A 27335-nucleotide genomic window follows, 5' to 3' on the forward strand; every position below is an offset into this window, starting at 1 on the left:
TTATCCGCAGCCTTATCTCCCTCCCAATCGCTTGCTGATCAGTGGCTTCGTTTCAACACCCCCTTCCCTCTTTCTAAAAAAAAAAAAAAGCACCATCTGCTTTCCACCCCTGGGCAATTCAGCTCCAGGGACCACACATTCGCTCCATAAGAAGCACAGACATTTTCCCTTACTTTTTAGGAGGAAAAAAGTATGCCTCATAGAGCAAGATATACGGTAGTTAAGTGGTGAGTATTTACACAACTTCAGTGCTTTTGTGTGCAAAGCTTTGCAAGTGGGGAGGACAGGAAGAAAACCAGAACAACCTGGTCCCACACCTGTGACCTTATTGATCCCACCTACATGACCTCAGACCGCCCACCAGGTCCAGGTCTACCAGCCACCACTGGTGTTCGGATCTGGCTGGCCTTGAAAACTGCAATGTTCTTCTGGGTTCCTTGCTAGGCACAAAACTTGGAGGAAGTCTTTTCTGGCCAGAGCTGCTTTTGAGAACTGGTGTTGCCTTTTTCAAAGAGGAAATAAAGCTTGTGTGTGGTTTCTGACTGCTTTTGATTGGTCTTTACAGCTTTCCTTGTTTAGAAAGATTGTTCTGGCTTTTATTTTAGGTCAGGCATAGGCAAACTTGGCTTTCCAAATGTTTTGAGACCACAATTCCCATCATCCCTGACCACTGGTCCTGTTAGCTAAGGATCATGAGAGTTGTAGTCACAAAACATCTGGTGGGCCGAGTTTGGGGATGCCTGTTTTAGGTCTTATTTTACTGGTTGGTTATGTTATGCAATCTAAATCAAAAGCAGCTTTTCAAAAGAGTTAAAGGAGTAATTCCCACTTCTTCCAGCAAGACTTGTGTCCAGGTGAACATATATAGGATTGGATTGTAGGAAAAACTACACAGAAGCACAACTAATGTCTTATCTGAATAGTATCTTGGTTCTCTCCGTTTTAATAAGATGAAACACAGGGAATTAAGTGATGCAAGAGAAGCTTACACATATTCTATAATGGCTCACGAGACAGCTTATTATGGTTATTAATTATATTTGTATACTGCTCTTCATCTGTAGAGCTCAGGGCACTTCACAACATAAAAATGCAATATAAAAACGCAAATTGCATAACAAAAACAACACAAAACAACAGCTCCCTCCCCTTTAGCAATGCCACCCGAATTACAGTTCAAGGGATGAAATGGACTTGGAAGAATATAAACTCCCTATTTGGGCATTTTGAAACATCTGTTAAATGGAATCACAGGCAGGATTAAATTTTGAGCAGTGGGTGGAAAATAAAATATAGTCGCAATGAAAGAACTCTGGAATAGAACAGTGTGCCCCAGCCACTCTGGGCAGCTTCCAAAATATATAAAACCATCATAAAACATTAACAAATTTCCTGATACAGAGATGCCTTCGGTTGTCTTGTGTAGTTCTTTACCTCCTTGACATCTTAATGGGAGGGTGTTCTACAGGGCAGGCGCCACCACCGAGAAGGCCCTCTGCCTGGTTCCCTGCAGCTTCACTTCTTGGAGTGAGGAAACCACCAGAAGGCCCTTGGAGCTGGACCTCAGTGTCCAGGCAATGGGGGTGGAGACGCTCCTTTGGGTATACTGGGCCAAGGCCGTTTAGGGCGTTAAAGGTCAGCACCAACACTTTGAATTGTGCTTGGAGTGGCCCCCGTGCCTGTAGGACACCCTCACAAATCAGTTCAGCTCCAATGGCACTATTTTATTTACGGCTCCAGGCAAGCACTGAGTTGGGCACAGCTTTCCCAATTAGCGCAGGTCCCAACTGCAACAGCAACCATTAAGTATGTGTTGTAGGACTCTACATACAAAGGTTGCTTTTGTCTATTTTGTAATGTCTTGATGGGGAGGATTAGGTAGCTGCCCTACAGGTTTCAGATATCGAGGCGTTAGATGAAAGGAGCAGATAAGAACAGATAAGAACAGATACTACACTTGATCCTAGCCAAAAGGCCGAGAAGTTTTAATTGCTGCAAATTGGAAATCTGACAAACTTCCATCTATGCAAGATTGGATCTAGAAATTGACCGAATATGCAGAATTAGATAACTTGTCTGAAAAAAAGAAAGAATAAACCAAAACAGTTATTTGTTTCAAAATGGGAAGTCTTTAAAATATATTTGAAAAACATTTACAGAAGTTTAAATTCTTGCAGCAATTGACTAATTTCAGTAGTAGTATCAAGAATGATGTGAGATCAAAGAAAAACTAAGAATCAGTTAAACCATGATAATAGTTTTTACCGGCAGTAAGTTATACGTAATTGAATTAAGGAGTAGACGGGAGGTCAGGTCTGTAGTCAGAAGACCTCTTTTATTTTTGTTATAATGTTTGTTATAGTGTTTTTTGTTGTTGTTGTTTTACTTCGCTTAGTATTTCTGCATTTTGATGTATGGTTTTTCCGATTGTGCATTAATAAATTACCGTATTTTTTGCTCTATAAGACTCACTTTTTCCCTCCTAAAAAGTAAGGGGAAATGTGTGTGCATCTTATGGAGCGAGTGCAGGCTGTGCAGCTATCCCAGAAGCCTGAACAGCAAGAGGGATTGCTGCTTTCGCTGCGCAGCAATCCCTCTTGCTGTTCTGGCTTCTGGGAGTCAGAATATTTTTTTTCTTGTTTTCCTCCTCCAAAAACTAGGTGCGTCTTATGGTCTGGTGCGTCTTATAGAGCAAAAAATACAGTAATTGCTTGCTTGCTTGATTTATTAAATTAAATAAATAAATAAGAAAGGATCAGAAGTTGCTGCCAACCTAGTGGGAGTGTGTTGTCAGACTAGTTGTCAGACAGTGCAACTTACCTTAAATGTCTTTTGCAAGGCTTACTCCACCCACGTAAGAGTAGCAGAAGCAATCTTCTTCCCCAATGGAAGTGGGTGGAAGGATAGAAACAGAGCAGTGGAAGGTCTAATGACACTAAATACACCTTACTAACATCTAAATAGTGCCATGTCTTTTCCAGAGAATGGGGAGGATTTGGGCAGAAAGTCAGAAGCGTACGTTCCTGTTTAGTGTGAAAGGGAGACAAGACTTTTGGCATACAGGAAGGATCCGTCCTGCGCACCACCCTATCTTTGCGAAAGATCATAAAGAAGGCTGATCGATGAAGAATTGATGCTTTTGAATTATGGTGCTGGAGGAGACCCTTGAGAGTCCCATGGACTGCAAGAAGACCAAACCGATCCATTCTGAAGGAAATCAGCCCTGAGTGCTCACTGGAAGGACAGATCCTGAAGCTGAGGCTCCAATACTTTGGCCACCTCATGAGAAGAGAAGACTCCCTGGAAAAGACCCTGATGTTGGGAAAGATGGAGGGCACAAGGAGAAGGGGACGGCAGAGGACGAGATGGTTGGACAGTGTTGTCGAAGCTACCAGCATGAGTTTGACCAAACTGCGGGAGGCAGTGGAAGACAGGAGTGCCTGGCATGCTCTGGTCCATGGGGTCACGAAGAGTCGGACACGACTAAACGACTAAACAACAACAAGATCAGGAAGTAAGGCTGAAGAAATGCAGAACAGACCGCTCTTGACAAAGCCGTAGAGAAAACTGGAGGTGGGAAGGCCCACAGAAATCTGTGCTCCTGCCTCATCATGTGGCAAGGGATGTTACCCAACCCACTGCCTCCATGATACCAGAAATAAGTAAGAGTTTATCCAATGTTGCAACCGTTGAGTCTGCATCGAACATACAAAACACGAGCATTGTAGCAAGCACACATGGCACCATTTCTTGCGTCATTATTGGCTAGGAATGCTCATGAAAGAAGCACGACAGGCAGATATTCTTCTACTCAGCTACAGAACGGTTATTCACACACCCTTCTTTAGCTCAAGCTCAGGCCACGGCATCACCTTGCAGCTGTGAGAACATCTTTATGGAAGACCCAGCACTCTGCGGTCAGCTGTGTACGTGAGGCGCAGACTTTGGAGTTGTGGCACCTCCGAGTTATGTCACCCTGGTATCAGGAATATGTGTTGTGTAAGCAGAGCGTGTGAGGGTGTAAGGATGCATGCTGTGTTGTGCTGAACATGTGGGCCCTGACATCCAGCCCTAGGTCCTGGCTGTTGGTTTCTGTTTCCTCACTGAGCAGCAAAATGCTTGTCACAAGACATTGTTTACATTCCACAGTCAGAGTTACTGTTGGGTTCCCACGGGAATGGGAGACTGGATGTGACGTACACTGGTTTCCTGTTTTTCAGTGTTCTCTCGGTTTCTTTGTGTCGAGAGGAGTTGCTTCTCTGCTCTCACAGAGGCAAGATGGATGTTTGTATGCTCTCAGCAGAGAGTGTAAATAAACTTTATCATGTAGCACATTTACCTGCTTATCCTTTCGTTACTGGACTACACTCTGCTGATGAAAATCTCACACTGGCATCCAGCTGGGTCCCAATTCATTAGTAATATCCAAGGCAACACGATGACCAAGTACTGAAGGAATGGGTTTCCCAAAACTGACTGTGCAGGCAGTTTTAAACTGCACCAAAATCCCTATTTTTCCTTAGCTAAAATGCATAAATTTGAGCCGTTGAGCAAATGCATAACAAGAACACAGCTCTCTCCTTTATCAGTTTGCGACGTCAAGGATGACCCTGACTGTACCAGTAGAACAGAGAAAACACGTTTGTGCCTTATCTTATGTTCTGACTACAAAGACGCACAGACCCAAGTCTGGGAACAATGCCAGAGTGCGTTCTCGGAGATGACGACCTCTTCCTCCAAGATAAGAGTAGGAAGAGGAAGATCCTTTTATGGTCAGAAGTACAGGAAGGAATACCCTTTTATGGTTAAGAATACCAGAGCAAGAACATATGTGATGTCATCCTGCGTACATAGGCTGACGTGGTTGGAGTCTTGGGGAAGGAGGAAGAGGGTGCCTGGAGGATATATATACTGCATGTAATCTCTGACTCACCACGCAAATGCCTTCTGCTATCCGGAGAGCAGAATAAACTCTTTCTTTGAACCAACCTCGGTGTCATTTGACTTCATTCCTCCTGTCCCAGAGCAACACAGTCCCAATCGGTGAACTCCAATAAGGCTACAACAATGCAATGTCAATATAAACTCTTTATATAATCTATACAGAACAGTATGAATTATATGAAATGCTGTCTCTGCAAATCAAATAAACAGAAACCTTATAAACCTCTGAAAGTCACAAAATATGCACTCTTGATTGATTCTCTGAAAGAGACTTATAAGACTTTCATTTGGTTCTATGTTTTCAAGAGAATCCATCAATCCATATATTGGATCCATATATTGTTTGCAACACAGGGGTTTAATTGTTTGGTTACTTATGGGTCCCAATTCATGGCATCCAGCGCTCAGAACCATCAGAAGTACACTGTACCCTCCAGCACCAAATGATTTGGACAATGTCCATCAGCTGGTAGCGCAGAACAGCTGGAGGGCATCAAACTGGGAGAAACTGGTATAAGAGCTAAAAGTTAAAAAAAATGATTATTTATGTATGCCACTACTGCGGCCTTTGTTTTGTTAGCCCAAAATGGAAAACGAGCAAAGTCCCAACTAAAGAAGAATGGCAACTTAAACTGATGGAATATGTGCAGCTTACGGACCCAACATATAGAATAAGAGAACAAGAAGAACATACATTTAAAGAAGATTGGAAAATGTTTAGTGAATATATGGGGGTGGGGAATTGTGCACACTCGAAAACGTTGGCAGAGTTAAGATAAATTCAACAGTGTAAATAAGTTTTGATGGATGTAATAATGGAATACTGAATGGTTTAGTTTGTATAAAACATGCAGGGATTTATGTTATGCAAAATGAACCATGGAAAGAGAAGAAGGGAAGTCATTGATATTTTAAGGTTGTTTAAATGAATGTTCTAAAATGTAAAACAGAAAATTTAAGAAAAAATTAACAAAAAGAGAGAGCTAAAATTGAAGATTCATCTTGATGTTAATGACTTACTTCAATGACCTTTGGTAAACCATCATTGTTCCAACACCAGAATCCAAACACACACGCCCTGCACATGGGAATAACTGTTCTGGGTTTTTGGGAGGGGTAGTGAATGCTGCAGAACACAGAAGCAGAATTCAAAATGACCTTAACAGATTGGAGAACAGGGTGCAAGCTAACAAAATGAATTTCAGTAGGGACAAATGTCAGGTTCTGCACTTAGGCAGGAAGAACCAGAAGCACAAATATAAGGTGGGAAACACCTGGCTTACTAGCAGTACATTTATAAAGGATCCAGGGATCTTGGTGGGTCACAAGCTGAACATGATGTAGCAGTGTGATGCAGCAGCAAAAAAAAGAGAGAAATGCTAATGCTATTCTAGGCTGCATCAACAGAAGCATAGTGTCCAGATTAAGGGAAGTCATAGTAAAACTCTGTTATATGCCTTGGTCAGACAATGATGCTGTGTTCATTAGGCCTGACACTCAATTTCAACATATCCTCAATACAGTAGTTTTATAACCAAGTATCCAGCAGATCACAAGGTACTGGCCTTTACATGTCATGTTAATTTTGCTATTAATATTCGAATGCACACTTGCCATTTGGTTCTTACTGCTGAGTAAGCATAATTTTACTTTCGGCAGATTGCTCTGAAATGTGTTTTGTAACGACTCTGGTTGTTCCGAACTGTATTCTTTTTATTGCATGACACATTTCTCAATGAAATCTGCTTATAAAAATTGCACTATAATTACTGCGAATAATACGTATGGGGTTTAAAAACATTGCAAAACAAATACTTTAGTCACTGGAAAGCAAGACACAAAAGTCTATAATTGAAAAAGCTAAGGACACTCACCTTGGACTTCCCAAGAATCTCCATCATAGCATCATCTTTTTGTATGAGCATTTTATCTTAATATTACCATAGTAAAACGACTGCTCAGGCTATCACCCTAGGCAGGGAAAGAGTCACATGACTGAATGATCTTCCAAATAAAAGCTGTCAGCATCTACGAAACCAAATTGTCAGCAAGGAGGTTGACAAACCCTGCCATGCTACATTTCTCGATGCAGGGGACGTTCGTCCTACAGTATGGGGAAACCAGCAAATATGCATAAGATCTCAAGTGGTACAGTCTAGCAAGTTTCCCCATGCAACTTCTGTTGAGTCGGAATGGCTAGTCCACACAAGTGCTCATGTTTACACCGGGAAACGTTTGTGTGAACTGCACAAACTACAAATAAAGCTACGGTGATTGCTAAGCTCACAGAAGTTGAAAAATGTTTCGCTGTGATTTGGGCGGGGGAGGCGGGGAATTACATCTGCTTTTATGTGGAGAACTTGGTATGAGCTGCCCCTTGCTTGTCATTCTACAGTGCCATACTAACACAGGAAAACAAAATCACTTAAAATTTACTTCACTGTATACTTTTCAAGAGGGACATGGGTGGCGCTGTGGGTTAAACCACAGAGCCTAGGACTTGCCGATCAAAAGGTTGGCGGTTCGAATCCCCGCGACGGGGTGAGTTCCCATTGCTCGGTCCCTGCTCCTGCCAACCTAGCAGTTCGAAAGCATGTCAAATTGCAGGTAGATAAATAGGTACCGCTCCAGCAGGAAGGTAAATGGCGTTTCCGTGCACTGCTCTGGTTCGCCAGAAGCGGCTTAGTCATGCTGGCCACATGACCCGTAAGCTGTACGCCGGCTCCCTCAGCCAGTAAAGCGAGATGAGCGCTGCAACCCCAGAGTCGGTCACGACTGGACCTAATGGTCAGGGGTCCCTTTACCTTTATACTTTTCAAGAGTAGAACCAGACAGGCTCTCATGATGTTTCATGGGCACAGAATCTTTGAGGATCAAAAAACAAACTCTTCTGGGATCCCCTACTGTAGCACTGAGGAGCAAACCAAAGTTGCCAGGATTCTCTGAGGGAAGCTGCATGCTTTAAACGTATGGTATGGATGTGACCAAAGTTGTATCTCATAGCAACTGAGGAAGCAGATTTACAGCTACGTAAAGGGTCATGGCAAGGATTCACAGCTCTGTGTTGTGATGCTGCTTTAAATCTCCTATGCTGCCACAGGCCTCCTCAACTATGAAAAGAACCAGCGTCATATCTCCCTCTTCCCCACTAGAAATTTATTTAAATAAAACTTAAGAAAAGGACCCCGGGACAAAAAAAAGGAGACACAGGGACATTTAGCTGAATAAAACACATTAGGATTTTATCTCATCATAGAGGGACATCATAGAGGGACAAAAGATAGAAAATGTCAAAGGTACAGATAACATTAGCAGCAAAAAGAGTTAACTGTTTGAACTACCCCTTGCTTCATTAGCTTTCAATTAACATTAATGGGGCATGCTCAACAATCCATCAACTATCTTCTGCTGGAATCAGCATTTTAGCTTCTGTCCTGAACATTTTTATAGTGGTCCCTGGAAACATCGATCTCTTTTAGAATCTTCATCCGTATAAGGAAATCAAACTTACATATTTTTTTGTATGTGAGTTTGTTATTTTTACATACATACACGCACATATTCATTGTCTGTGTGACTAGTAACTATATTATTCAGATTTGTATAGTTCTGGCACGAGAAACCCTCAGGAACTAGCAGTAGTACCAGCGAGGCTGCCTTAGCTAGCACTACACATTATTCATTGTAGGAATCAAACGCCAAGAATGAACCAGCTCCCAATGAAGCAAACCTGGGCCTGGGCTGCAGGTGAGGGTTCAACGCGATTCATTGCTCCTTCATATTGTTTTAAAAAGAAATGCATCCATTAATCTAGCCTAGCTCTCACCCTGATATGCTAGTTTTCTGTGTGCAGGGCAATTTGTTTGCTAATTTTCGAGGAAGGGTTGTGTGGAAGAGCATTCGGTCATTCCATTTTTGATCTCCAGTCTAAAGTGATGCAGCCAAGGCACAGGTTTACCTCCTCAGTGAGAACAACGATTCCTGGCTATCTTGTCTCCTGTACTGGCAGGATTGCATGTGCTACAGAGTTTTGTGTAGCATTTAGCCACGGCCCCAGCAGCCAGAGGGATGGGAAGCTCAACAGGCAGGTGGTTATTTGCACTCCCTTGGCTCTGAAGAGCTACGCCCAGAAACAGCAGTAGGAATTACCTCTCTCTCCCCATAGATTTGGCTGATCTTTACTGAAATGTTACCTTCTTGGTTCATGGGATTATACACACTTGGGATCCCCCTTATAGGAAGATCTCACATCCAGAGGCTGGCTCTCTCTATACAAAAAAACACAAAACAAAGCTTGGTCCTTTTCTTGAGAAAGAGAGAGTAAAAGTCTGGTTTTTTGGGACAGAACTATCCCACATTCACAAGAATGGAGGGTGAGAGGAGAGAAGGGAGTCTACTGCGTTCCTTTTCCTGCGGATTTGTCTTTCCGAATTTAATAGGTGAGGTACTTTAGTTCAGAGTATATGAGTGGAAATAGGACAGAGCAAGCCCGGTACAGCACAGCAACGCTGCTGAAGATCGCTCGCGGCTTGGTGATCCAGGACTCGGACTTGAAGCAGAAATACACGGCGTAGAGGGCAACAGCAAAGAAGTGGCCAATCAGGATGACAGGCTTGGGTGATAAGCTGCAGGGAAGGATTAAGGAAATGATGAAAAAGGCGATTCACCTTACGAGCAAAGTACTAGATTTTACAAAATACTAATCCATTGAAATGGTTGGGCAACAAAGCCTCTCGACCTACATTGGCTCCCAGTACATTTCCAAGCACAATTCAAAGTGTCGGTGCTGACCTTGAAAGCCCTAGACGGCTTCGGCCCAGTATACCCGAAGGAGCGTCTCCACCCCCATCGTTCTGCCCAGAGGTCCAGCTCCGAGGGCCTCCTGGCGGTTCCCTCATTACAGGGAACCAGGCAGAGGGCCTTCTCAGTGGTGGTGCCCACTCTGTGGAATGCCCTCCCATCAGTTGTCAAGGAAATAAACAACTCTCTGATTTTCAGAAGACATCTGAAGGAAGCCCTGTTTAGGGAAGTTTTTAATGTTTGATATTTTATCGTATTTTTAATATTCTGTTGGGAGCCACCCAGAGTGGCTGGGGAAACCCAGCCGAATGGGCGGGGTATGTATGTATGTATTTTAGTAGTTGCAGTAGTATTATTTGATCCCCAGCCCCTCTACACCTCACTGGTTAAATGGACTCATGAAAGGTCTCTTTCACATGGTTTCCAAAGAGAGTCCTGCTCTGAACAATAACCTGAGAAGGATTTTATAAACATTTCTCCAACTTACACAGACAGTAATCCAACTGGGCCGGATACGCACTCGCCACCAAGCTTGAAATAAAGGAAACAGGCTTGCCTTAACTGACGCAGAGAAACTGCAAAAATAAATTAAAAAGAACACTGCTTTACAAGAAGGCACAGAAAATAAGAGTGGAATGAACTACTTAAATGAAGAATAATCTTATAACATACATGGCAACACAGACGAGTTTCTAACGTCCTCCTGCCCCTCATTTCTTCAGTCTGATATTATGCATTTTTAAATAATTGCCACCACAACAAACTGATGCAGCAACAGTGCCTTATTATTATTTATGCATTTATATACAGCTTAATGTCAAAATACTAATCAGTTTACAAATCCAAAGACCAATTACACAAACATTAACATATAAACATCCATTCTTAAATCACACAATAAAGCAACCCCATTAAAACATTAATTAAATTATGCAACGAAACAATCCCATTCCAACAAAACATCAATTAAATGATGAGACTCAGGTGGTGAGATCAACGCATTGCCTGTGTGAACAGGAGTGCTTTCAAAAGCTGCCAGGAAGCCCATACAGATGTGGCCTCTAGTATTTCACCAAGGGTCACTCCAGGAACACTGGTGCTACCAGTGAAAAAACCCGCTTCCGTGTCACCACAAGCTAATAATGTCATACGTTATGCAAACTATACCCATGCTAAAAATCTAAGTTTGTGCTCTGATGAATGGATCTAGGCTGCATCTACAAAGCATTCAATGAGACTTAACAACTCTGTCAATTAATTTATTAATATAATTTATTTGCTTTCCAGGCTAGCATAACCTTACAACGAAATGCTAAGAGTAGACTTTTTTTTTTTTACATCCCATAGTCTACTTAGGTACTGGTAGAGAAAGTCAGATGGACAGAGCACATGTTAAGATTGCCATAAGGATGCTGCTGACATCCCTGTTCTAAATACACCTTTAGGCACCAGGTGAAAATGTTCCTCTTTAACTAGACCAGGCATAGTCAAACTCAGCCCTCCAGATGTTTTGGGGCTACAATTCCCATCATCCCTTACCACTGGTCCTGTTAGCTAGGGATCATGAGAGTTGTAGTTCCAAAACAGCTGGAGGGCTGAGTTTGCCTATGCCTGAACTAGACATTTGGCTGACAGACATCCGGTGCCTTTGTAAACGGTTTATTGGAAGGGGGATTATTGGTTTGTTTCTGTTCTTATTTTTATTATGCCTTTTGTGTATTTTATATTGCAATTTTATGTTGTGAACCGCCCAGAGATCTATGGGTATAGGGCGGTACACAAATTTAGTAAGTAATAATAATAATAAATGTCCCATGTTCAGAGCAGAAATGGCAGTGCAGAAAAGCTTGTTTTCAATGGCAATCCCATGGCTATCAAACAGTGTGCTTCTGCCTTAGGGGTGGATGGATGGGTGGATGATCAAGGTGTGAGTTTGCTACAGTGCAGCTAAAGTAATATGGAGGTGCTCCATCACGTCAACAGGTCTTGCATCACTTAATTTGGAGCAAAATAGATTTATGAAGTGTAATTAACTTTGTTTGTACCTTTTGGAAATGCACTTACCATCTGTTCCAGCAAATAATTCATAAAGCGCCTGAGCAAGGACGTTCACGACAAAGGAATGGGACTTTCGTCTTGTCCAGTAAAATGACTTCTTTGCCTGCAAAAGGTAAGATAAGATTACTTGCTGGCATCAGGATGCAACATAACATTGCATACGCAGTGGGGTTTACTAGTTCCAAGATGGTTTAAGACGGGGGCACTGGCAACTTACTCCACCAAATGACAGAGGAATGGTCTCATGATGAGAAGGGATCTCAAGAGCTTGTCAGCAAATTGTTATCAGTACACCTATGGATCTGCTTTATATTGAGTCAGATCATTCGGCTTATTTCTAGTCTGCTCTTACTGAAGGAAGCTCTCCAGGGCAGAATTCTGTCCCATCACTTGCTACCTAACAATCTGAGATGACAGAAATAGAACATGAGACCTTTTCTGTGCAAAGGCTAGTTAGTGCTCTACCATGGAAGCATGGCCTGCTCACTTTTTGCATTTCCCCACAGAGAATGCATAATGCATTTCACATTCTTAAAATGGTGCACATGATTTATGGGTACCTCAGTTGGTTAGAGGGTGGTGCTGATAATGCCAAGGTTGCAGGTTCGGTCCCTGTGTGGGACGGCTGCATATTCCTGCATTGCAAGGGGTTGGACTAGATCAGTGTTTCCCAAACTTGGGTCCCCAGCTGTTTTTGGACTACAACTCCCATCATCCCTAGCTAGCAAGGCCAGTGGTCAGGGATGATGGGACCTGTTGTCTGAAAATAGCTGGAGACCTAACCTAACTAGATGGTCCTCAGGGTCCCTTCCAACTCTACAATTCTATGACACCTATTTTATCACCCATCACAAAGAAGCCCACCATGGTGTCAAAATGTCCAGAAATGTCACATCTCTAAACAGAAATTATAGGAATAGCAGGACCAGGCTTGTCCAAGCAGAATACTTTGTCAGAAACAAAATAGTTTTCTGGCATCTTAAGTATTTATTGCAGCATAAGTTTCCATGTAGTACAGCATCGATCACAAGTTACATGTGACAAGCAGCAGTGAGCTGAGCAAGAATCTTATCAGACCTGTTTGCCAATGTCCTCTAATCAATTCTCTTAAGTCCATCATTATACTGTCATGAGTTTGGAGAAGGAGGATGTAGGCTGTATGGAAGAGCCTTCTAATTCCTGGATCCAACAAGTGTTAAAATATAAGCCAGGCTAGCTTTCCCTAAAGAATCCTGGGGAACTGCAGTTTACCCTTCAGAGAGCTACAGTTCCAAGAAGCCTTGACAAACTATAGTTCCCAGGACTCTTTGGGGAAAGCTATGTGAGTTAAATTCATGGTGGGGTTGTGACCACAGTCGTCCCTTGAACCTGAAAGTTTGGTGTGCAGGTAATCGGAACTCAAGATTCTCTCTAACCTAGAAGAGGCAGCAGCTTAAAGTTGCAAAAAAACAACAACAACCCTTACCTGAACCAAAGCCCCCATCCCAAAAGGAAAAGCCAGAATCATACCCATGCTTTTAAGTTGCTTTGGGTTGTCCTGTGCAAAATAAAGTGACTAACGAATGTAATAAAAGAAAAAGAATAAAATTACCTCCAGAATAGCAGAATCCTCATACAGGTCTGGAATGGCCTGCAGCAGGTGTCTCCATATCTTGATGTCATTCAGAACAACAGTCATTCCTCCACCTGTTAGAGGGTGCCTCATGTTGTAAGCGTCACCCAGAAGGAGGACTCCTACGTAAAAAAAGAAGGAAACAACCTCTAAAATCAACCACTGTTGTATAGATGCAGGATCCTGGCATTCATTCTAAACTTTTGCATGCTTTGGGGTTGGCAGGTACCACTATCTTTCCTAGCAATCTCTAGATTGCTTCATGCCTCTACTGAGTGAAGTGGCATCATCGTAATGCTAAACAGAGTGACAGCAATGATTCCAACCCTGCCCTCTAATCCCTGGGGCCGAGGGACCATGGAAGGTGCCAGCGAATGGTGCCTGCTAGGTTTCTGGGCATTGAAGGTATAGAAAATAGAAGCATGATTGCACTAAGCACTTAGAGGGGTACAGGGGCATTCAGCCCCTGAGCTTGAGGTTTACCACCTCTGTCTTAAAGTCTGAGGAACAACCCCTTTGTTTTCAAAGGCTGAAATCCAAAGAACTATGCAAGTAGTTCCCCACCTATTTGAAGGGGGAAAGTCTTTCCAAAGAAGTTTGGTGATACGGCATTGGTGGATGGGATTCTGTGCTGTTCAAAGTGAGGGGGAACAAAACCCCACTGGGCACGCCCCCACCCTTGGATGGGCAGACCCTTAAGCCTTTCAGCTTTCAATTCACTCTTCTGCTCACAGACCTGATTTGTTTACAGGGGACGGAGGCAGAAAGCTTGCTGGCATGGTCCTCATGCGATCATTCTGCACAGCTATTAGGAAAGGCTCCTGTAAGTGCTCTGCAAAAACAAAAAATGCAAAAGTGCAGTCATTTAGAGAACATTCAATCTTTTCCTCAAGATTCAGAAGAGAGACATCATTAATACCTAGCTCCAACCTGTCCCCCCAAAAGTCATTAGAAAACTGAGACAAGTTGTTAGCTCTCCTACAGAACTCCGGACACCTAAAGATAAATCCACTCTGGGGGGGGGATCACTTAGAAGTCAATCCGTTGAGATTTCTTTCAGAATTATTGGCACCGACATGAGAAAACATTATGGAAAGTGTAAGGTGTCCTAATGCCAAATACAAGTGAAGTATTGTACATCTCAAAATGCTTGTTAAAACTAGGCTGTTTTGGATAAATAAGGATGTGGACGGAGCAGGAATCAGAGAGCAACAAGCAATACATGTGAAAAGGATCTAGGGGTCTTAGTAGACCATAAGCTTAACATGAGTCAACAGTATGATGCAGCAGCAAAAAAAACTAATGCTATTCTAGGCTGCAACGATAGAAGTAGAGTCATATCTTGGATCCCGAACGCCTTGCGACTCGAACGTTTTGGCTTCCGAACGCCACAAACCCAGAAGTGAGTGTTCCGGTTTGTGAACGTTCTTTGGAACCTGAACGTCTGACGTGGCTTCTGCGGCTTCTGATTCAGTGCAGGATGCTCCTGCAGCCAATCAGAAGCCACGCCTTGGTTGTCAAACGTTTTCGGAAGTCAAACGGACTTCTGGAATGAATTCCGTTCGACAACCAAGGTACGACTGTATAGCGTCCAGATCAATTATGAGATGATAGGAGTTGCTGTTCAGCAACATCTAAATGGCCAAATATTCCCCACATCTGATTTATTATTATTATTATTATTATCAATAGTAATAGTAGTAGTAGTATATCAGGAATATCTTCTGCGCACATCTGACTGAAATGATGGGGTGTTGTTCAAAAGCACATCTGTGAAACCCAGATATTCACTGGCAACTTGAAACACACAGCCTCAATACTGAAGTACAGGAATCTATTCCCAGTACAAAACAGTCAGGTCAGGTAAAGAGACCCACAGCTAAAAAGTTGCAGTTTGCCATTGACATTTTTAACAGGTGAAGGTGAAACTCCACCAGACTCTTGCCCAAGAAAAAAATCCTTCCTGGTTCTGAAGAGACCCTTGCTGTAAAAAGCAAAACCAGCCTTTCAAGTTTTCTTCACAAACATACACCTTTTCAAATTACCATTTCCGGCTAGTCCCACAGCCTGCTCAATTCCCATCTCATTCCCTCAGGGGCTCACTGCTCCAGGTACCCAAAGGTGCTCTAAGGAACTCCCAAACTGAGACGGCACAACTTGAGGCCACCCACCAGCAACACCTACCCTAGGAAAATGCCACATTTCCAGTATATCAGCTGGGGGAAACTGTTGTGCAAGATTTCCCTGAAGTCATTATAAGGAGGAAGACAGCGATGCCCTCATGACCGTAACAATGAACTGGTCAAATGTGGCTTTACACCAGCTATTTATCCTTGTGAATGTGTGACCACTGAGGGTAAGTGATGAAGAAACTTGAGACTATGCCCCTGTGCCTCTATGAAATCAGGCATACTTCAGGCATGCCCAATTCCAAGTCCATCATTGACCATGGACAGGATGTAAAAGGCTACCAACATAGGCACTTACACTGCAAAGGGCTATTTTCCACCATCCTCTCCCAGTCACAGCTACCTTTCAACCAAGTCTAGAAACATGAATATTTGCAAAAGATAATGCTCCTTGAAGCTTCAACTCTGAGTGCATGTTAATCACAGTTTAGACATTTAAAGTTTATTTCTTCAATGACGAGGCAATTCTGCATCAAATGAGAGTTGATGCAAACCCTTAAGTAGATGGTTTCTTTCACAGTATTGACAACCTGTGCACATAATGCTTACCAGGTAGTTGTGGATAAATCCGTTCAACCATGTATTCTTTAAGGTTCTTTGGCATTTCACCTCGAATGTCAACAAGGACTCTGGTTTCATTGGAAGAAATCTGGTAGAAAAGTACTGGACTAGGATTACCCAGAACAATTTCAGAATGGTTGGCTTTAAACTGAGGTGAATCCTTTACAGTGAAAGAAAGAGAAAAAGTTATGAAAAGTGCCTTCCAACTTACATTTATCAATACATCCCTGGTTGGCCATGAATTCACTGGCCAGTTTTCAACAAACTACTAGTACAGATGCTCATTTCCCAATCTGTAAAATGTTAGCAACAGTGACCACATTTGGACAACCATTCCTCAGCTTGTACAGTGGTGCCTCGCAAGACGAAAAGAATCCGTTCCGTGAGTCTCTTCGTCTAGCGGTTTTTTCGTCTTGCGAAGCAAGCCCATTAGCGGATTAGCGCTATTAGCGGTTTAGCGGCTATTAGCGGCTATTAAAGGCTTAAGGGATTAGCGGATTAGCTGCTAAAAGGCTATTAGCAGCTTAGTGCCTTAGAAATAGTGGGTGGGGAGCGGAAAAAAACCCCCAGGAACCGTAAGACATTTTCGTCTTGCGAAGCAAGCCCATAGCAAATTCGTCCTGCGAAGCACCTCCAAAACGGAAAACCCTTTCGTCTAGCGGGTTTTCCGTCTTGCGAGGCATTCGTCTTGCGGGGCACCACTGTATTATCCTGGTGCCCTCATAAAAGGTAAAGGTACCCCTAGGGTTGTGCGCTCATCTCACTCTAGAGGCCGGGAGCCAGCGCTGTCCACAGGCACTTCCAGGTCACGTGGCCAGCGTGACGAAGCTGCTCTGGCGAACCTGCACCAGAGCAGCACACGGAAACGCCGTTTACCTTCCCGCTATAAAGCGGTACCTATTTATCTACTTGCACTTTAAGGGTGCTTTCGAACTGCTAGGTGGGCAGGCGCTGGGACCGAACGACGGGAGCTCATCCCGCCGCGGGGATTCGAACCGCCGACCATGCGATCGGCAAGTCCTAGGCGCTGAGGTTTTACCCACAGTGCCACCCGCGGCCCTCATACATTTAACTAATTTCTCCCTTTGCACAAGTCAGAAAACAAACAAGGAAGTCTTCAGTTAGCTATCATTTCTTGTTCCATACAAAGTGGGAAACCATAGTTAACAGAATCTTCTTCTTGGTGATCACTCGTGGCACACAAACACAGTTTTAGCGGTGTATTCGTAGATGGCTGTGGAGGCCATGGTCTGATTTTGGCTTTATATCCTGGCTTGTACCAAAAGCATTAATCTAGAGTTTCTTGCTTCTGACAGAGAAGGAAACAAGAGTTAAATGAATCCTTCCCAGCTTGTTCACTTGCTTGTGTGAAGGGTCAAGTGAAGTGGCTGAGTGCTATTTATACACTGGCTTACTAAACTACGATTCTCCAGTCATGGTCAATACAGTGGTGCCTCGCAAGATGAAAAGAATCCGTTCCGCGGGTCTTTTCGTCTTGCGGTTTTTTCGTCTTGCGAAGCAAGCCCATTGACGGAGTAGCGCTATTGGCTAAAAAAGGGCTAAAAACGGCTTTTTAACACTTGGGAGATTAGCGGTTTTGCTGCTAAAATGCTTTTAGCAGCTTAGCGATTCAAAATAAGGGGTTTTGGAGCGGGGGAAAAAAATCAAATTTTTTCGTCATTTTTCGTCTTGCGAAGCAAGCCCATAGGGAAATTCGTCTTGCGAAGCGCCTCTGCAGACGGAAAACCCTTTCGTCTTGCGGGTTTTCCATCTTGCGAGGCATTCGTCTCGCGGGGCAGCACTGTAACTAACATCAGAAGTTGTTGTGAAGATGGATGAAATATGGATTGATAATGACAGGATTTAATAACGACAGAGGTATGACAACATTAGCAATTTAAATGGGACAACTTTGAAACATGCATCTTGATCACTGTAACATTTCCTCTTTAAGCATCCATGCCCAGCCCCAAATACAGCAGCCAATGAGGTTCACAGCACGGTCAAGCGCCAAAAGAGCAGACAATATGCAAAGGAACTGGGTGGAAGATCCGGAGAAGAACTGGGTGCTGGGGTTGAGACAGGCTGCTTTAGATTTCCCAGCAGCGCACCCAAGGGAAGCCTACGTGTTCCGTTGGGCCTGCCCTCTGGGAAAGGCCTGCCTCCCAGCCCACCTGCTATTGGTCGATTCTGCAGGCAGGCTTGAATCTGGCCAGCAAGGCAAGCAGCTATGCCTCCCCACTGGCCGTGTTATCTGAAGCCCCACACCCAGGATTCAACCCTGGTTTACAATGATGGCCCACAATGCCACCATACCATAGATGGTAAGCAGACTAACTGTAAGCTTAGTTGTTGTTGTTTTTAAAAAGTAACACTTACTTTCAAAATTAACCCCACAAAATGAGATGGAACTCTAACTTTGTTGGAGATAAGTTGTTTTCTAAACTTGGAAAAGACACCATCAGCAATAACAGTAAGGGGTGCACGGAGCTCCTGCAATGGGGAAGGATGAAAGAAAAAGCGATAAACATGATAAATAGTGTCATATAGTACAGTAACCCCTTAAGCCAGTCTATATTCACAGACGTTTCATTCTCATTTAAAAGTTTGTCAGAGTTCTCAAAAGGAAATTGCACCGTATCTCTGAGCAGCAGCTTGTGATGCTCTTCCTTAACATCAACAACACACACACACACACACAGTTAAAACAATTGCATATATAAAAACAATTTAAAAAACAGTTATAAATATAAAAAAATAGAGCAGAAGCACATATATAAAATCAATTTCAATTCAGGACAGATGCCAACTGGGATAAAGATTTTAGAAGGCTTTTTGAAAGAGGAACACCATTAAAGGTAAAGGTACCCCTGCCCGTACGGGCCAGTCTTGACAGACTCTGGGGTTGTGCGCCCATCTCACTCAAGAGGCCGGGGGCCAGCGCTGTCCGGAGACACTTCCGGGTCACGTGGCCAGCGTGACAAGCTGCATCTGGCGAGCCAGAGCCGCACACGGAAACGCCGTTTACCTTCCCGCTAGTAAGCGGTCCCTATTTATCTACTTGCCCCTGGGGGTGCTTTCGAACTGCTAGGTTGGCAGGTGCTGGGACCGAACGATGGGAGCTCACCCCGCCGCGGGGATTCGAACCGCCGACCTTTCGATCAGCAAGCCCTAGGCACTGAGGCTTTTACCCACAGCGCCACCCGCGTCCCACGGAACACCATTAGCGGGCACCAAAAACGACACCTGTCTGTTCTGCAATGGGAGGGAGTTCCAAAGGATAGTGTTGCCTTACCAAAGGCCTGATTGTGAAATAATATGCAACAGACCACCAGACTGGGTGGTATTTGCAGAAGACCCTCTCCTGCAGAATGCAATGATTGATTTGATGTATAGAAGATGATATGAACTTTTAGGTATCTTAGCATACTGTATATCTAAAGGTAAAGGACCTCTGAACAGTTAAGTCCAGTCAAAGGCAACTATGGGGTTGTAGCGCTCGTCTCGCTTTCAGGCCAAGGGAGCCGGCGTTTGTCCACAGACAGCTTTCCAGATCACGTGGCGAGCATGACTAAACCACTTCTGGCGCAACGGAACACCGTGATGGAAACAGCGTTTACCTTCCCGCCACAGTGGTACCTATTTATCTACTTGCACTGGCATGCTTTCAAACTGCTAGGTTGGAAGAAGCTGGGACAGAGCAACGGGAGCTCACTCCGTCACAGGGATTTGAATCGCCGACCTTCTAATCAGCAAGCCCAAGAGGCTCAGTGGTTTTGACCACAGCGCCACCCAAGTAGCATATATCTATTGAGGCAGCAGTCAGACTATGTTTTTTTCTTTCTGCTTTGGCCCTTAAGAAATAACCTTATGTCTTTGAAAGGCAATGCTACAAAACATAATTTTCCTGTAAATATACTTTGTAGTCTGTAGACTAGATATGTATTTATGCCATGGGAGGAGAGGACAGAAAACAGAAGACAGAAAAATAGTAATAATACTGTCATATAATTTGGCCCTGTGTTTTTAACCACACTCATTGTGCTAATTTACCTGTTGGGTTACCTTAATTGTTTCCTGCTTTAATTTGACAGAGGATTACTGTGCACCAAAACAACCTTGAATATTTTCCTGTAAAAATATATATGTCTATTGAGCCTCACCTTTGTAGCACCAGTTTCTTTATCTTTGTACAAAATTCCAACAACACGTTCATCTTCTTCAAGCAGCTGAGTCACTGTTCCTTCAATGAATTTTGTACTGGAAGAAAGCAGTTTGTTTATTTGTTTTAATGCACACAATATCCATGGTTCATATTCCATAATACAGTAAGTTAAGCACATTTCCATCTAAAATATACACTACTAACTTTAATAGGTAGAACCATTCCCCTGAACAGAACCAACTGCACAGGTTGCCTTCCTACTCCTGGGGAGAAAATAGACCCGTATTTAAACAATGGCCTTAAACCAGGGGCAGGCAACCTAAGGCCCGGGGGCCGGATGTGGCCCAATCGCCTTCTCAATCCGGCCCGCAGATGGTCCAGGAATTAGCGTGTTTTTACATGAGTAGAATGTGTCCTTTTATTTAAAATGCATCTCTGGGTTATTTGTGGGACATGGGAATTAATTCATTCTCCCCCCCCCCAAAAAAAGTATAGTCTGGCCCACCACATGGTCTGAGGGACGGTGGACCGGCCCACGGCTGAAAAAGGTTGCTGACCCCTGCCTTAAACCATGATACAATTGTGAACAAGCTTCTCCCATACCTCATAGATCTCTTGCAGCTTCTTCTCACCTGCATGGAACCTGCATGGCTCAAACAAGCCATACTATTATTTGCCATGTTGTCTGAACCAGGACTGTGGCTTGCATGAGCAGTTGGCAAGAAATTAACCAAACTTTTCTTATAAACCAATTGGATATCACCCCATGAGAGAGCTGTGGGGCGCAGTTAATGATAAGCCCTAGTTTGCCTTAAACCATTCTTTAATTTTCTTCAAAAAAAAAAGCAAGAACTAACTAAGATAGAAAATAAAATCACATTATAACACTAAAAACAAAAAACAAATTTAATAGCAGAATAAGCAACCATATCGTTAAAACTAAAGCAACAGCAGATCAAACTAAGGGGTATTCAAGTCTCAATACATGAGGAGGAGAGAAGAAGAAAACATTATAGCAGCCCACATCAGGTCAAAATTTGTTCAGTGCTGGAGTTAAGCAGGCCTGCCCAGGAAAGGCATTCCACAGGACAGGTATCACAACTGAGAAAGCCCTGCCCTATTCAGCTGGCATCTGTAGAGAGCTTCATAAGTAGGACAAACATGATGGAAAAAGTCAGTCCTCTCTAGGCAAGCTATTTAGAACTTTAAAAGGCAAGAATCAGCAACCAATTGATCATGGAAACAAATACATAGCCAGTGCAGACTGAATATAACTGGCATGGTTATGTTCTAGCTACCTTCCTCTAGGCAAGAATCTGGCGGTCGCAGTTTAAACTAAATGAAGTCTCTGAACACTACTCAACAGTAGTCCCACACAGAATGCATTGCAATAATACAGCATGGAAGTTATTAAAACACAAATGGCTGTGGCTATCTACCATAGTGACTATTAGAAATGCATTATTCCATACTATGGATTTGTTATGCAGCACACGTGCCAATAAGGTTGGCCACCACTAAGCCACAGGATCTGATATATTCTCTCCTGATCCATTCTGCAATACTGACTCAGGAAATCTTGCCAATAGCCAACCCAGAGCATTGGACAGTTCATGATTCAATATATGTGCTGTGGATATGAAGGTAGGTGGGGTGTATAAAACTGAATACTCATCACAATGATTATCCCTTCTCATAAATCTATTTTAAGGGTGAATGATTACTTTAAAATGAGTTTTTAATCTGATATTTTTAGGGCTGCATGTGCTGTATTTCTAATTTCTCTCTCTCTTCACTAAAAAGCAGATGCAGAGAGGATTGAAACTGGGGCTAAAATATGGAAATAAGAGGATTAACTCTTTAACTCTGCACCATGGTCCTGATCAAAATTCCATCCCATCCACCCAAAGCTATGAGCCATGAAAGGGAAACAGAAGCATAGCATGAGAAAGCCTGTATACATTCTCATACAGAGCTAATGGCAGCCCCATGAGTCATCTGCATCAGGGCGTCAATACAGAGGAAAGAGTTGAACCCTTTTCCTCTTGCCATAGCCCTGAACTAAATCACTTTCTGCAGCTCCTCTTAGCAATTAGAACAAAGAATACATCATGTATAGTTTGACCCTGGTACAGTAAAATCAAACCAGGACATTTTCCAAATTAGTGGAAATGCAACTTTCAAGCAGCAGTTGTGTTCAAGTGGGAGGGAGCTACGTGACCTAACCATACATTTAATTGGATATATATATATTTCATTTTGCTTCAAGGAGGGAAAACACCTCAGTTTCCAGTTTCCTGGTGTCGCTGTTGCCCAACCAGAGACGGTATCTATTTGCACCTCTACTTGCATAAATATACCGATGCCCAGTTACTCAACAGACTCTGGGCTAGTTACAATCAATTTTAAAAACTAGAAACACTATTAAATATAGTAGTTTTCTAAGCAATTCAGACTTCAAAGGAAGCTTAACCATGGTTTAGAATAGGAGCAGGCAACTCTGGCCCTGCTTGTTATTCTCTTATAACCTCTAAATACTGGTCATGCTGACTGGGGCTGATAGGAATTGTAGTCCAGCAATACCTGGAAGACCATAGGTTCCTCATTCCTGATTTAGAATATTGTCTGAATTGATAAACCATAGTTTGCAATTGGCTGGAAAGTGAGAACTGGAAAACATGGCTTTAAATTTCAATCAAAATGCTTGCTGTGATATTATTTTTTTAAATTATTCGGTAGGTGCTGGAAGTTGAGTAGGGAGGGTGCCTATCTGACCTCAAGTGGAAGTTCCAGTTTATTTTCTTTCAAGTGCCCAAAATGACTAAAGGTAAGCATGCCTGTTTGGGTGGTGCAGTAAAACATGTCTGTGGATGAGTTGATTTGAGGAATTACTCGCACGACTGTATAAGCACCAATGCACAGCTGATGGCTGGGATGCTACTTCCAGTTGATATCAGACCACAAAGGTGTTATTCAAGTGATATAAAAGGAAAAACAAAATAAACAAAAAATAAAAATTAAATCCAACAAGATGGAAGGATGCACTTAGTACATCAGTCAGGCCTAGAACTGCTCATTCAGTAGATGCCTTATTATTTTAAGTTGCCGTTCTTACTTGGGTTCTGCCATGGCTGTCCTTCGGAGACCCATGATGAAACGCCCATGATGAAACGCTATTCCACTCTGTATCTGGCCGTCCGTTTTGGCAGGGAAAGGAATTTCAACTTCTGATTTACTTTCTAGGTCATGAAGTACATAGCCGTTTATTGCGTGAGCATCAATCCCTTCCACAGCCTCTGCAAAATAAATGTCAATACATTAGGGAAAGTGCAGAGTTGAGGGCAGTATATGAGAAGGATACATATCAAGTTGCCTCAAGAACATACATTTAGATCAAGCATTTATTATGTTATATGCACTAGAAATATGCAATGGAAATTCTCCCCAACCATGAAAAGATATTTTGAACATTCTTCAGAATCTTAGAATCTAAGAATTTAAGCTGAATTCAGCCAATAACCATGTATTATGTCCTCCTAGATGTTCAACAACTACCCTGTTTTCTACAGTCCCTGATAAGCAGCAAAAACAAGGGGTTTACCGAGTCCCTGGCAGGTCATATATGAATCATATATGGCTTCATTCAGCTTCATAGGTCTCATGTACATTACTGACAGAATTAAACAATAGTGACAGAGGAATTTTGTAATGTGGAAAGAAATGGAAACTCGTGCACCCCCACTCCTGTCAGAAGTCACCCCAAATCAAGGAGAGGCTAGATTCTAATTTCAGCCTATAGGCCAACATATATAGAGAGGGTTTTTTTGGTATTATGATATTATAAAAGGCATAGATGGAAGGCAAGGATCAGACTACCCAGCAAATTAAATAAACAAAGTGGGGCAACAAGCACATCAGAACAATGAGGCAGGATTTGTGATTTGCTAACATACCTCCCAGGCCCAGGTCTTTCAGAGCAATATATCCCCCTGGTTGCAGCAGTTCTCCAACTATCCTGTCAGGTTCCTTCAGATCCCTCTCAATTACTGTCACTTTTCTTCCATCCCTTGCCAGTACTGCTGCCAAAGCAGAGCCAAGCACACCGGATCCCACAATGATAACTTCTGGATCACATGGAGGGTTGAGATTTGAACCCGTAGTTGTCTCAATTGTGCTCTCAGGTGAGGTACCAACTTCCCTTCTATCCTGCGTAAAGATGAAGCCATAAGCAAAGCAAAACAAATGCATTTTAGGCTATTGTGATTACCATTTACTTCAAGGACTTGGGCTGACAAATGTCACAAAAGCACAGTATATTGAGGGAGAGAATTCTGTACATGATATATACATAGAGGAACTTGAGCTACATATACTGCTCTTGGATGAAACTGATTATCTTCACTCATTCCAGTACAAGTTCAGGTTCTGTGACAGAATCAGCCTTGGGTGCCCCGGTGGATTATCTTCTTTAGGAAAGGAATGGAGGAATGAGAACTTGCTGATTCCCCTGGATCTCTCAGCGACTTTTGATACGGATGGCCACAGTATCTTCCTGGACCACTCCTGGATGACCTCAATGAATTGGCTACAATCATTAACATACCAAGTCCCAGTGAACACAGTAGGAATTACCATAGTGCCAAGAAACCATGCACAGAATTGCACTTGTAGTTCATTTACATTATGTGCTCCTCAAAATGGCAAGGAAGGATGTTGTTTCTTACCTACGTATGCTAGATATAGGACAGATACCCTCTCCCTAGAAAGCTACGAGGGGAAGGGGAATCTGAAATCCTAGGAATGTATTACGAAGGAGCTAATGTTTGAGAATTTCAAATAACTGTTATTAAAATCTGTTATCAAGCTACATAGTTCTGAGTGTTGAGCTTGATTGAATACAAAACCGATGGAAGCTGTTGCAATTTCCCAAAAACTGAACGTTCTAGATCCCTCTCCCCCAGTTTGGGAAGTGCTGGCTTAAGTAGATTTCCATCACCGTTCAGGAACACAAACCTGCAATCTGATTTTCAAAAAGAAATTCCCCCTTCAGAAATCCCCAGGATTAAAAACAAATTTCTCTGAAAGGTGCAAGATGATTGTTTTAAAACATAGGAAAGAGATCTCAGTCCTGGGTTGTCATGCTAAGAGCCAACATACCTCTTTGGATTTCGGTTTCAACACCTTTGGAGAGCCTGCGTGGAATTTAGTCCAGAAAAAACCAAGGAGAGGCACAGCGGCAAGAAAATTAGAGAGCATTCCACAATGGGGTTGCCTGTGCTTCTGTTGCTTTAGTCCCCATGTCCGGTACCGATAGGACAGCAGCAAACCAATAAAGAACACCAGCATGGAAATCAGGACCTCCTTGTTGGCATAATTCAGCAAATCTCCACATTTCTTATAGACATAGATGAAAGAGGCAATGCCCAGAAAAGTCCACATTGTGGAAGAAGGGTGTGCTCTCTCACAGTCACTGCTGGATTCCCCCCTTTTCAAGCTTGATTCTGAATAAAGTTCCTTGAACAGGGCTACACACACCCACACCCCGTACAAATTGCGTTACGAAATTACAAAGATCCTCATTTCAAACCAAAGGAAGAAAATTAAAAAAGTGTACTACAAATCCAAAAAGGTAAAAAAGAAAAATGCCAAGAAATTTAATACAAAACCTCTGTGGTCACAAAAAGCAGTTCCTTGGCTTAGGCACCAGGCAGGAAAACATAGTGGATTTGCAGCTCCACCTATTGCCACCTGCTATTTCTAGGGTCAACATGTCCCTAGAAATGGCATTGTTCATTTAAATTTCTTCAGTCATCAGCTGGTTTCTGCCAGGACACGTATTTTAAGGCTCTTGACCCTTCAGTCAGCAGGAATACCTAAACAAACAAACAAGCACCCGGGAAGGTATTGCGTGTGTTTTAAAAATGCAAAATGTCACAATCCAACAAGGGAATCGGAAGCGTATCTCCGGGTCCTGTGCTCCTTTCGCCTCCTGCTCCTTCGTAAGCAATTCTCGCTTCACCTGTGAACAAAAACCAAAAAGTTACTAAAGAGAGCGTGTGCCAGCCACCGCCATCCCTGCCAAAGTGGCTGGTGGGCTTTGCAGGTCGCACAACTGGCTGGCAGGAGAGCATGCCATCCTTGATAAAGGTGTGGAAATTTAATTCACAAGAATGAAGAACTGAAACGCATACATACATGAAAATCGGAGGGGTTTTCTTTACAAAAAGATAAAATAAATGTGAGGGCTGCTCCTCTTTCTCTCAGCGACCCTGACAGGATTTTTCTGACAGGAAAAGGGCTCGTTCGTTTTAGTCTCCTCCTAGTCCCGTGGATGGCGGAGCTGTGCCGCCCTCAGCCCCAAGCTCCTCCGGGAAAGAGACCTGGGCTGTTGGTCCTGTTTGATGGCCTCTCCTCCTCCAGCACTTCAGGGAAATGGCTCGCTTATCTTCTCTGCCATCGTCTCCTCACGGCCGCTCGCCTCCGCCCTCGCCATGCAAAAGGCGCGCTTGGCGACCAAGGATGCTCTGAGCAGGTGAGGAGAGCGGAGGCAGGCGGGAGGGAGGCCACAGAAGAAGAGGGCGGGGTTATGCTAATAGCCGGCTGCCGGCTCAACTCCTGCCTTCGCCTCGCGCTTTCCACGGCCCAGCCCCTCTTGGCCAATCCGCCGCGCTAAGACGAGATGGTGCTATGGCGCTCGGGCCAATGGGAAGCGGCGGCGGGCGGGGTTTAGCGTCCCGCTGGAGCCTAGTGCGATGTGACGTGAGGCGCGAGAGGTTCGGCGTTCGCGGATAGGCGGAGAGAGGAAAGAGGGGTGGGAGGGGGGAAATGAGGTGTTTGCCGTTGCCATGGAGCCGAATAGGGAGAGCGAAGCTGGACAGCGTCCCTAGCTGAGATGGAAAGTGTGGGTAAGAGGTTCAACGGGCGTCTGGGAAAGGCTTCAGGGTGCTTACTGCGCAAGTGTTTGGAGCATGCGCAGTGCGAAAGAGTGGGCCTCCTGCCCTCTCGC

General features: G+C 43.5%; 1 protein-coding gene across 1 annotated transcript; it reads right to left on the minus strand.

The window, feature by feature from the left end:
• Nucleotides 1-8165: 8165 nt before the first annotated feature.
• Nucleotides 8166-26968, minus strand: SQLE (squalene epoxidase). The gene is made up of 12 exons (XM_083450584.1): nucleotides 26525-26968; nucleotides 25487-26348; nucleotides 24283-24535; nucleotides 23445-23625; nucleotides 20328-20424; nucleotides 18544-18657; nucleotides 16153-16324; nucleotides 14151-14246; nucleotides 13394-13536; nucleotides 11809-11905; nucleotides 10232-10319; nucleotides 8166-9569 (listed from the first exon to the last, which is right to left on the minus strand). Exons 2-12 carry the CDS (start codon nucleotides 25766-25768, stop codon nucleotides 9377-9379), a joined length of 1716 nt encoding a protein of 571 aa, XP_083306710.1. The 5' UTR covers nucleotides 25769-26348; nucleotides 26525-26968; the 3' UTR covers nucleotides 8166-9376.
• Between the last annotated feature and the right edge of the window lie 367 nt (nucleotides 26969-27335).

This window comes from Podarcis tiliguerta (assembly GCF_965153285.1).
Source record: "Podarcis tiliguerta genome assembly, chromosome: 7".
NCBI lineage: Eukaryota > Metazoa > Chordata > Lepidosauria > Squamata > Lacertidae > Podarcis > Podarcis tiliguerta.

Bases quoted from the DNA above. Each gene is read 5' to 3' on its own strand.
- SQLE (XM_083450584.1), bottom strand. From the start codon at position 25,768: ATGTGGACTTTTCTGGGCATTGCCTCTTTCATCTATGTCTATAAGAAA. The intron at 24,536-25,486 runs GTATGTTGGCTC...ATCTTTACGCAG, and splicing joins TGAAACCGAAATCCAAAGAG to GATAGAAGGGAAGTTGGTAC. The intron at 11,906-13,393 runs GTAATTTTATTC...TACCTTTTGCAG, and splicing joins AGGATTCTGCTATTCTGGAG to GCAAAGAAGTCATTTTACTG.